The 12,646-nt window shown below is 41.2% G+C and overlaps 1 protein-coding gene across 2 annotated transcripts in view; it reads left to right on the plus strand.

The window, feature by feature from the left end:
- LOC120568105 (solute carrier family 22 member 23-like) overlaps window positions 1-12,646 on the plus strand; it is a 40,116-nt gene that overhangs the window by 12,176 nt on the left and 15,294 nt on the right. For both annotated transcript variants that reach the window (XM_039815350.1, XM_039815351.1), the window contains exon 4: window positions 10,384-10,552. In XM_039815350.1, coding sequence (XP_039671284.1) covers window positions 10,384-10,552 — 169 coding nt within the window. The remainder of the gene's footprint in view (window positions 1-10,383; window positions 10,553-12,646) is intronic.

Here is a 12,646-nt window from a genome sequence, read left to right on the forward strand (position 1 = left end):
TGTAATTGTATAGGCATTCGTTATCTTTATTCTGGTAAATGCAACACTTTACCCTCTGCAGTCATATTCAGGTACCTGTGTGGTTGCACAATGGCTTAGAAGTTGCCAAGAATATCTTAAATAGGTTCAAGGTTTATGTAGCTTTATAGGCAAGTAACTCTAAAGGCAGTATTTGTCTAACCTTGTTCACCCTGACAAGCCCAGCATTTACCACCAAGACCAGGATTGTGGAGTCTGGTTAGATAACCCATGTTGATCCATTTGCATCAACAGCAAACACAACTTTACGGTTCCTTGATTCAGGCTGAAACAGGTGATTATATTTCAGGCTATCAGTTTCTCATTTAACAATCATGAAACGATCAGTCAGCCACAGACCTGTCAACAAATTAGACAAATATAATTCTTCCTCACAGTTAAAGCAGGGTTTCCCATTTTATTTGGGTACTTATTCATGAAATAATAATGAACTATAATAATAATAATAAAAATGTTCTTTTTTTTTTTTTTTTACTAATCAATGTCCTAATGATTCTTTGGAAATTATACCTCTGTCTATGAACAGCTTGCTGAAGTACTATATAGTGACGTCAACTTGAGCAAGGCTGAGCTGGAAAGATGTTTGTTTGAGATTTGCATATTTCTATAGGTTTTTGTGTTGCTATACCGCTGCCCTTATTTCTAATCATGTGTGGCCTCTGTCACATGATATTTACCCTGCAGCCACTCTGTATCGACAAAAACTCCACAAGAGCTGTTCCAAGAGGACGAGCACAATCGTTCAATAACCCATTACTGGAGAGGATCAATTGTTTTTATTTCAAGCCGTTCTGTTTAGGGTATGTATTGCATTTGCATGACAGTTGGCAAAAGCTAATGTTTATTGTATTCCTGACACTGTGTCAGTCATATGACATTTTCTGCATGTAACATTATAAACCACATGACCCTCCTTTGTGGCTTGCTTTGTTTAGCTCTGCTTACAAAGAAAAGTCGGGGTCAAATCCCAGCTTCGGATGTGTTTGCACTGGAGACAATACACTAATTCCCCCTTTCTCATCAATTCATGTGCAATTACATTTTAGTTCATGGATCTTGAAGTCTGGCCACAATTGTATGCTGCCCTTATAATAAAAAAAATAGCAATACAGTGATTGCAATCCGTGTACATTTTATACATCCTTGTGAATAGGGTATTGCAGTAATTAGAAGACAACTCCGACCTGCCCCTGCCCCTTGTATATGACCTCATTGTGCCCTGGAGGTATCAATGACAAAACCCATTGAGTTTTCAGTATATGGGTGCTCTTTGTAGAGCAAATTGCACACGGCTACTATCCATTCTGCCAGGATGGCCTGTCGAAGTCAGGCCCACTGCAGGGCCTAACATGGCTGATATGATGTGACACTTATATGCTAACTGGCACAAAGGGACACAAGACATAGGGAAAAGAGAATTGGTTGCCAGGTGGTTTCAGAAAAAGGGAGAGAGTAGTGACTAATAACTAATACGAGTAGGGAAAAGGTGTAACGTAAAGACTGAGAGGAATGTTGAAACGGCATATGGATGGAGAAAGCAAAATGTTTCACCTATGATTCTGAAGAGTGATACAATTTCACCAATACTGCAAGTGTTTTTTGCATGTGTGTAACATTAAGCCCTTTCATGTATAAACTAGGCTAATGGATAGTTGTATGACAATGATCTATAGTATGTTGGCTCCAAAGTATAACAGCAGAATAGCAAAGCTGATGGCTATAGAAAGTCATCTGATGCAGTGCTGCTATTTATACCCTAGTGCTCAATTAGCGTGTGCTAGCTTTTTTAGCATCACAGCACCAGGCGGGACAGGCAAGGCTCATATAGTACATATAGCTTCGCATCATGGTGCTGCTCATAAGGTAAACAACCTCACCACCCCAACCCCCGACCCTCACCTTCTACTCCCCTCACATACAAACACAAACCGCACATCAGCTAGCTGAGTCATGCTAGCTGGCTGCGATGGGTGTTTGGGAGAGAATTGTGATCAGCTAGAGACAACGTGATTGTGTTCTGGGGCATTGGGCCAGAGCTTGCTTTTTGTGTGTGCAGGTTATATCATGCATCCACATCAGCTACTGTATGTGGGGCTAAAATCAGATGCTTGTCTAGACATACATTGCTTTTTTCCCTGAAATATTTATTCACACTAAAAATATGAGTTTGATTGAGTATTATTACAGAGACCAAAGTACACCTACTGTATAACTTAGTGAAACAGTTGTGGGTTGACGTGAGGTTTCTCTCTACAAAAATGCCAGCTGAAGTGTGTACATGTATGCATGAGCTCAATGGTTTTCATCTCACATCTTTAATTTCCCTAAAAGCAAATATTAAATTTTAATAAGAGGCAGGATGTTTACTTTGAGAAGTCTGTATAATGGCCTTACAGTAAAGAGCAAATGTCTTGTTTTTGCTCACTTTCTTGTCTTAATCCGTAGAGGCAAGCCTATACATATCAAGGGTGTGTGTGAGAGAGAGAGATAATATACATAGCAACGGCCTGTTATACATAGCAGCTCTTCAGAAATAACAGGCTGTAGAATGCTGTAAGTGACCAATCAGAATTGAGTATTCAACAAAGCTGTGTAATAAAAAAAGAGCTTTATAACTTCCCTGTCAGTAACCTTTGACATACAGTATTCCGGTATGCTCATGATTGCTCTCTGTGTGATTATTTACATGGAAAAGGTTTTATTTTATGGATGATGTTCTGGGGCAAACTCATGCTAATGGTTTGGGGAAATGACCAGCTCAAATTGTTGCCACTTATGTTTTGACAAGGAATGGTGTGTTCTTTAAGGTTTATTTCCCTTTCTCTTGATATTTACTGTACACATTGTTGATTTCTGAGGTGTTACTTAAACTAGCTGAGGGATATTTCCCAATATATTATGTTTATGTTTCTAGTCCTCTAGATAACTAAACATTTAAAAAATATATAATATCAGTGTCAATTAATTTGGAAATCTTCAATTATTACTATGTGCCACAAAATGTCAATAATGGAGCAACTAAACTAACTAACTAAATATGTTTTCAAGCTGATTTAGTTTTGTGGTTTGCCTCGAGCCCTGGCTAAAATGCACACATAATTTTTTTTTTGTCCCAAGAGGCTTGGATTTTGTTATTCACTGCTTATGGAAGCTTGTCACATCTGGGAGAGAAGACAATGAGAGAGAAATGGACAAAATAAGCATCAGAGAGACAGACAGAGGGTGATTGTTAAATGTATCACATTTTCGTTTAGTCCATGAATGTTACATGACCCCATATTAGCAAGTGCAATTTCTAAAAGAAAATAAGTCTTGTATTCATGTCACTAGGGTAAAATTACTGCTGACATGCCCAGACACTCAGACTGTATTGATTGGGGTAGTGTTTGCTGTCACTCCTTTTATCATAAATAAATAAATACATTTTACTTGAAACAAAGGGAGGGGAAGTACATGAATGTTATATGATGATGGATGGCCTGAGATACAGTGGTATCATAGCAAGGAATCAGTGATCTGATGTACAATAATTAAATGAGCACCATACAGAAATTTGCATGTATGTGTATGGACCACATAGAGATACATGGTCATATAGATATGATTATATATAAAGCATGTGGCTGTAAAAGGATTTATGTGCCATACTCAGCAATAATATGACCTGTATTTACTGTTAATAGGAATGTGTGTAAGTGAAAACATTCAAAAATAGACCACAATACGGGCAATTGAGAGCATTTCCTTTCTTTTATTTAGGAATCATATTCATGATGCAAAACCAAAACCAAATGTTTGGTAATGTGGCAACACTCATTTACTTCCTCTCATCTCATCTGTCCTCCATAAGATTTTACGGAAATGGTCATGTGTGTTCCCCAGCTGTCTGTGTGCATGCCTTGTGATGGTAAAGTAGTGCTCCGACAGGATGATCTGTGGTGCAATGCTTTTCTGCTGCAGTGTTATATCAGGCTAGCCAAGCCAGTCTTGTCCTCTTTCCAGTGTTGCCTGTAATGAGGTGCTTTTTTTTCCTCGTGGTGCCCTCCTATTACCACAGGCATTAAGCTCTCTGCACACAGGTGAAGTGCAAGAGGCAGCACAGAAAGATGGAAGCTATATGTGTATTTATCTGTGTAAATGGCTTTCTTTGTGGCAATGTCCACAAAGATTCCTTTTTGTTGGTACAGTCTGACAGACGGCATGCTTTGTTTGCTTGCCTTCTTCCCCTAACCTGTTTTGCTCGGTTTGTGTGTAATGTCAGTGATGGATATCACTGGGTTTGGCCTGATTCGAGTAGTGCGTGCCATATCTGGACTCTGAAGATTGAAGCTTTTCATTTGCTATCATATGGCTATGCCTCCCTGAGGACAGCAGCTAGGCCCACCTCACATCACTGCAGAGATATTGTGCCATTAAATGGATGTCACTAAAGTGACTTTTTCTTCATTCTGAATGTTAACAAATGCCTAGTCTCCCATTGCCAGACCTTCCTCCACGGCACTGCAGAGGAGGGTCTGGCTAGTCCACACAGCATTCTAGAAATGGGAGAGAAACGTGCTCTGGTTTATTGGCATTTCTTTAAACCAATCACAATCATCTTGGGCGGTGCTAAGCGCGGAGCGGAGCCACGATGCCACTGCAAAAAAGCAAGGAAAAGAAGGAACTTGTTTTGGTGGAAGATATATAGATAGATAGATAGATAGATAGATAGATAGATAGATAGATAGATAGATAATTTATTCATCCCGAGGGAAAAATCTAGCTGCTCTAGCTGTGACCTGAAATATGGGTTAAGGTGAGCTGTGCACACCCCTCCCCTCCTCTCTAAGCAGGGTAAAATTTCCCTTTTGTGCAGAGTTTGCGTTTTTGGTTGCTCAGTGGACTTCCTCCCCTAACAAATTAGGCTACATGCGTATCCTACATCTGTTATTTGTCTGTGTCTTCATTTTAGGAGACCACTTCCTTGCTTAAAGGCACACTCTGTGACCTAATGGTCGTGGTCAAATTTTTAACCTTTGTTGTCTGTGAGAGACATTGCATGACATAACCACAAGCTATCTCATGTTGCAAATTCCTGAGTGAAGTCCAGTGATTGTCAGAAACAGCATGGGCAACCTTTGCACTTTCTTGTTTCAGTTCTTCTTTAGTCAGGCTGATGGATCTGTTGTGTTAGGGCAACTCTGGACTTAGTCTTCTATGTGTGTCAGAGTACAAGCTGTATATCAGTCACTCTTTGTGTGTGGGAGGAAGGGGGTGGCAGTGGTGAAGTGGTGGGTGTAGTTAGGACATACACACTCCCACTTTATCAAAGAAAAATACTCTTCTGGTAGTGTTTTACTTATGGTTTGATTGCAGAAAATTTCAGACTACACAGATCAAAGGAAAGTGCCTGTGGCTTGTGGCTAGTTGGCATTCTTTTCACCTCCAGATAAGGGACTAATCAATGAGTATGACCTTATTCTTAGTCAATAGCCCCTTTTCAGTACTTGGAAGAAAGGAGGACACCATAGGACATTTGTGAGCTAAGGCAATCACACTATATATAAGAAAAGCGAGAAAAAATACTGTGGAATCTCCCTTGGGAGCATTCTTTGGTAGTTACTTGCCAGAGCAAAATTGTAAATAAACTGCAGTTTGTTCTTGCTCATATGTACCCAGAATCCCAATGATCTACCTTCATTATAATTGGCTTTTTGGATGACTACATTCTGTTAACATGTGAAGGGTACATTAAGAGAAATGTGTCCTATTCTCAGAGACTGGTTAGCTGTGGGTTAAACAGTGCTGTGCACTCACCCCCACACTGTGTGGTCACTATGTTCCACTGAGGATGCAATTTGCCTTCACCCAAAAATCTCTTCGATCTGCAGGAACTCTAGACCAAGGTTCATTGGGTCCTAATCAGGGAAGTGCTGTTTGCTGACAATGTGCACTGGCATGTCACTCACAAGAAGCACTCCAAAAACTCATCAGCAGTATGCACATGCCTGAATTGAGTTTGGTTTCACCAAGCATTTCCATCAGTGACCACAGCTTTGAAGGTGTGGAGCTTTAACCAGGCAAGTGAACCAGGCCCGTGAGCTTACACCCAATAAGTACATTACTATGTAGAAGCAAGACTTGGAACGTGAGCATCTATCAGGAAACAGACAACAAATTAAAGGCCTGAATATGTTTGTGGAGAAACCATATAAATGCAGATGCGTCCATACAGGGCACAAATGGGCCCTGGTTTGGAGTCTGAAAATGATGAAAATTACGTGAGTCATTAGCCTTTACAGTCACCCGATCTCAACCCAATTACACCCATGGGAGATTTTGGATGGTAGGCTATTCACCCCATCTTCGAATGTGGCCATTTTCTTGGCCATTTTTCTTTTCTTCACTAATTTGAATGGGTGTGGCTAGGTAGCTAGCTATTAAGAAAAAATGACATTCCTTTTTTTATTTCCACCAACAAAGCTTTGATTGGTTGACAGCGGTAAATGAGCATAACAGCAGACTTATTTTAATTGCTGAACCAATCAGAGATGTGTGTGGTGATTCAGAAGTCTGAAACCATTTGGTACCATTCACCCTGAGGCATGAGAATTTACAGAAGTTCAGGTAAAAGACACGGAAGGAGAAGAGGGAACACATCTGCGGGATGTCAACTGCAACACAGCAGCACTTAATGTTTCACCTGTAACACCTGCAAGTAGGCCTGTAGCTCCAGACTCGAGAAGAAGTCATAGTTATGCCATAAAAATCAATCACAGCAAACAAACCTTGTTATTTTTCAGTATAGAGAAATACTTAAGAGTCTCCCTTATCATGAAGTTATACTTAACAGACCGAGTGGCCAGGATAGACAGTGAAGTCATGGCACCAGGCTATATGGACATCATGTGACCAGTAAAAGGTTGTGACATTAGCCTGTGTGTACAGGGCGTGGCTGCACTGAGTGCATTTAGTGGTCAACCAATCTTTCACTTGTAAAACAATAGGCCTTCTTGACTGAGCTATGTACTTGACAGAAGACTAGTGAGCTACTGTGGAGTGTACCAGAGAGTGTGATTCATATACTTGTTTTGCCAAAGTCAGCAACCCAGCTAAAGCTTCTTTGGGGATTATCTTCATTATTAATTGGCTATTGTTTTGATCAGTGATGATGTCATTTCCACTTTGTACAGCACAGTGTCCAAATGCATTTAAATGGGCCTATTCTCCAATAGCTTGTATGTCCCACTTGTTTTGTCCCCCACCCCCGGAGATCCTCAGTTAGCATCGTCTGTCAGTTTCTTGTATGTGTCATCAGATTAATTAATAGATTTATGTCATGAGAACACAGGCGGCAGCAGGGCATTGTGGGAATGCTGATCTAGTGGGTTGTGGAGGATTAGGGTCAGCAGGAGTAAGGAGCTCAGAACTCCTTTCCTTTCCACAAACTCTGGTCTTCATTCTGCAGCACCATATACACAACACATGCCATATTGTGTATATATATATATATTTACACTTATTTTAATATCTTTATATCAATGATATAGTTTGTAGTGTCATATGTCTGTGTGTGTCAGCAATTTTTTCATACCTCACCCCAGGATCTACCCTTTCGGTCACAATGCACTGGCCTGTTCAGTGCACATGATGCCTTTATAAATAACCGAAAAATTCAAATCCCATGCAGTCTGTAACCAGTGAACCGTCACTTTTCTCCCAGCAGTACACAGAAAAGGGGTCTTGGGGTTAGTTGGTTCAAACTCAGCAGGTCTTGCACCCATCGCCCTGCTCTCAGCTCATTGGCTTTGTCATTCCAGCTGTGATAGTGTCTGTGAACAGAGAGCATTATTCATGTCCTCAGAAGGGGGCAAGTCCTAATTGAAATTCCGGTCTTTTTCACTGAAATGAAGTGGGGCCACCGACACCCACTGTATTATGCTGGCCCTGTCACCTTGAAAGGCCCATCTGGAGACTGTTCACATTCTTGGGCAGCAGAAAAGACCCATTAGAAAACTAAATTGTTAAATATAACAAAAAGGCATGAATGTAGGACAACAGATTTGGGCATTCCGAGAATAGTAGTATTACAGTGAGGTTCACTGTTCTATGGTTTGATGAGAAGCCATTCTCTACACTGCAGTAACTAAAGGGCTGGACTGTCTGTGGTTGCTGGCTGCCCGTGTGGTGTGCATGCTAATGGCTGGGTGAATGAATCAGTGCCATTCTGATAGAGGAGAATTGAGTACAAGGAACCTCTTTCTAGTTAGTTCACTCTGACAGTAGCCTATTGTCGTGGCCTGTCTACTGTCTCCGAACAACAACTGTACATGGTGATTTATCAGGGTTTCTCATTTTTTATACACACAAAAGATTGTGGCAATTAAGTATTGCCACTTTAAGTTTCTTTTAACATAATATTTGTTTAGTTAAACAAGTGTTAATCAGTATTAGGTGTTTCCTGTGTTTAAAAGTCACCGTTTTAATACAGTAGTAGTCATAATGTAAGTTGGCCTGGGAATTGGGTCTATGTGTAATAAGGACAACGTAAACCTCTATTCATGAGCATAATCATCGCCGACAGGAACCATGTTCTGGCTTGTCTGCCTCACCTAGGCACAGGTTGTATTCTGTTTTGATAATTCATCTACTCTGGCCTGTTTCTGTCAGCATGAGGAAGAAACAGCTAATGGTTAAATCTCACGGAAAACACTGGATTGGGTAGCACCAGTTATTTGGGAATCCATTACCATAACTCTCTTTTAAGTTAACTCAACTCTAAACTAATTAGCTTCAAAATAGTGAATTACTAAATGGGCTTGCTACCATTAAAACTTAAGAAATTACTTATCTGGAAAAGTCTAAATAGGTTTCTCGGAAACGTATGTTGCACTTTACAATAAAAAGCAACCAGCTATGTGTACTGGATGTTACTGTAGCATCCCGAGCTGTAGCATAACTTCCAACGATTACAGGGGCCAAACAAGACATTAAAGGGCTAGATTTACTAACACTAGCGCAGTTTGCGCTGCGTCCGTTTATGCGAGTTCGGTAATAGCGCACGCTATGCTTCCACAGTTTGCGTAGTATTTATCAACCCTGACACCCATCAGGCAATCAGCGTCTTTCTCCGCCCACTATACCGTAAATTGCGCTGTAGCAAAGCGGTACTGGTGCTATGATATGGCTGAGTGCAGACTGCGATATTCCCACTGCTGATGCTATGACTGTTTGAAATGATCCTGATGCCAATATTTGTAATGTAGCGAGGAGTTTACGCTGAGTGGGAGATTCAATTTCATCTTTGATTTCTTCCAGTAACTCTAATATTGCATGGCTGCTTGATCTGTAACGCTAAATTATGTTGTGTTCACTGACAAAGTGTGATTCTTCTGTTAAAAATATTTTCAGCCTCGCCTATGTCTTCGTCTTGCTCAAATTGCTGTTGCCATTTCACCAGCGGCATAAAGGTCTACGAGGAAACTCGATTGCGGCTGGTTTAAAGAGGCGGAGAATTTCCCCCGCAGAATAGAGGCGCGCTCTTACTGACAGTCTTTGTAAATACCACGGAATATATAATTAGGTGCACTTTGCGCTTATCCTCCCACCTTTTGGGTGGAACACTTTCCCCACGACCCTCCCACGAACGCATATTGAAAGCGCAACTTGTCTCTTCTCGCTCATGTGGCAGACAATCTGCGATTTTACCCAAGTGCGCCCTGTTTGTAAATAGCCCGCATCGGTTACGTCCGTCTTTGCGACCAATTAGCGCCTGGAAACAGGCGCAAACGGCTTGATAAATCTAGCCCTAAAGTGAGGCTAACTACCAATGCTTTGTAAATGTATGTATTGCTTTATTTAGTATCTGTTTTAGTATATGTGTTTTAGTATATGCATCCTTGGAGAAATATGTGTTTCAGATTTCGTAGTATTCATGCAGTTTAGAATGAGTGGGAAATAAACAGTTGTGTTAACCTAGCTGACGTTTTTATGTCACAGCCTCATCATCGGCAAGACATTTTGTAATTTGTATGTTGTTATTTTTCTAAAATGTAAATCTTCATCTCCATCATTGTGTCAAATATGCCGAATATAATATATAATATTTGTTATTAGTATAATAAAATACTAATAACTAATTTCTACCTAAGAACAATATCACATGCTGCAATCTCTTTTAATTTACTTTGTAAACTAGTAACTAGGCTAAGTTTGAATTTACGAAAAGCTGGTGTCATATTTACAAGAAACCTTGAAAATGGGTTATTTTCCTTGCTGTCATACATGCCCATTTTGTGTCTTTTGGTGTCTGTTGCAGAAAAACCTATTAACACTGTAGTTTCTCTTTCTTTTCCTCTCTGCCAGGGATTGAGCTGTGCCTGCCAGGATGGCGTTTTTCCATGACCATGGTGGCCAGTTTTGTGGTGTTGGGTGGTCAGCTGCTGATGCCCGGGATGGCATACCTCTGCCGGGACTGGCAGGTACTCCAAGCTGTCATCATCTGCCCCCTGCTACTGATGCTGTCTTACGTCTGGTAAGGATAAGAGACGAGCATCACTTTGGCACTAACCCGTCATTCTGTTAACAAGATGTTTTACAGTTTAAATTCTACATGAGACTGAAAAATGTTACCTTGCACGGCAGCTGGAGTCTCACGATATCAAGAGATCACACAAGAATTGCGAGATCACAAATCACAAGATAATCCATCTTGTAAGGCTTCAACTTATTCGTTTTTTGTCTGAACTACCAGCTTACCGAACCAATCAGCGTCCAGTGAGGAGCTACTGACAGCTATTGGCGTGGTTTAGGTGTGTGTGACGGCTGCGACTGTTCGTTCAAAACAACAATAACGGATGTGATAGATATATAGATTGATTGATTGATTGATTGATTGATTGATTGATGGTTCATCCAATCACCTGCCAGGTATATGTTGTAAACGCCTGCCCTTTTCCAAATTCCAATGACGAATTCTCAGGTGGTTCTGTGTAACAAACCGTCTGGCACGTCAGGTTAGGAAATATGTGCCATTTGCAATTAAACTCTACATGTGTTAGATTCTAAGCAACCAGTGATTTAATAATCCCCCCCAAAAAATGCTTAAGCAGATTTACATAGTTCAAACAAGAAACCAGAAAGTCTTTTTCACCAGTGAATTCCCAGCTGAATGTTTTTTTGTTAACTCATTTGCGGCAACCTTTACTGTGAGTGCAATCTCTTTTTTCCAAAGCTCCGGCAATAAATACTTGTGTATTCACCTCCAAAAGTCCATTTATTCTACCATGATGCCTGCCTGGTCTCACAGAATTCTGTGTAGAAAACTGTTAACACCGCATTACGTGGTGGTGGCATAGCATTAAGAGTGACTACGGTAGCGAGTATGAAAGCCCGAAAATCCGCAGAGGGAGGGTGGTTGGGGTGGTGGATGGGTCAAACACAGGACTTTCACCCAGGAGACCGGGGATCGTGTCCCGTGTGTCACCTTTCCTAAACCCAACCGCCGCTTTCTTCTTTTACTAAACCCAACCGTCCCGTTGTTGTCCCACGTCCCATTATTGTTTTCCCAAACCCAACCGTTTATTCTTTTCCTGAAGGCAACCGTCCCATTGTTGTCCCGTGTGTCATGGAAACGTAAGCCCACCCACGACCTTTTCCTTAACTTAAGGGGCCGTGTTCATTTCACGGAATTCTTCTGTGGGCCCATCATGGAATTTTTTGCGATTCCATGAAACTGCTACAGATTTTGAGTTAAGGGGCTGTGTTCATTTCACGGAATTCTATGAGATCAGGTTTGTGATGCACAGTGATCAACACCACTGCTGGTGTGTACAAAGCCAGCAGAAGAAAATCCAAAAATATAGATTTTTATCATAGGTTATCAAAGGCCTTAGCTTTGTTCAATGCTGTGCTGGAATAAAACAGACCCAGAAACAGTCCAAATCACTAATCTGATCAAAGATCAATACTGGTGATATGATGCACTTCAATCAGAGTAGGACACTGAGGGCCAGATGTACTAACGCTTTTGCGCCCACTTCAGGCGTATTAGTTTTGCAATGTGCGAGTAAAAGCATGGCGAGGTATGTACAAACAGGCCGCACTGAGGTAAAAGCGCAAACTGCCAGTTGCGGGGACTGAAAATGGCAAATTGCGCTTTTCCGTCATGCATATGCATTCATGGGAGGGTGCAGGGGAAAGTGGGAGTTTCCCATAAAGAGATGGGAGGAGAAGCGTAACATGCGCGCAAAAGGCTTCATAACTTACAATTTCGTAGGCAACAGCAACTCCACAAGTCAACTCAAGCGACTGAGTGAGCAGACTCAGAGCCGGAAGCTCGCAGACCATGGGATTCATTCGAGAACTCACGAGTCCTCGTTGATTCATGAGCTGTCGGTGATTCATGAGTTGTCGGGTGATTCATGAGTTCTCGCGCGAATCAGCAGGCTACATGAGTGGATCTGATTCAGACGAGCGAGTGAAGTCTCTCCTTGAGCTCAGAGTAAAGCAAATCCACAACAAAAGCTATTCTTTCACTTCTGAAATAACATACAATGTTCTGCATGTAGCCTAGCTAGGCCTACTGTAGGTTTGGTTTATAAACGTAGCATGTTAAAATGCAATTAGG

This window comes from Perca fluviatilis, chromosome 11, assembly GCF_010015445.1.
Source record: "Perca fluviatilis chromosome 11, GENO_Pfluv_1.0, whole genome shotgun sequence".
Lineage (NCBI taxonomy): Eukaryota > Metazoa > Chordata > Actinopteri > Perciformes > Percidae > Perca > Perca fluviatilis.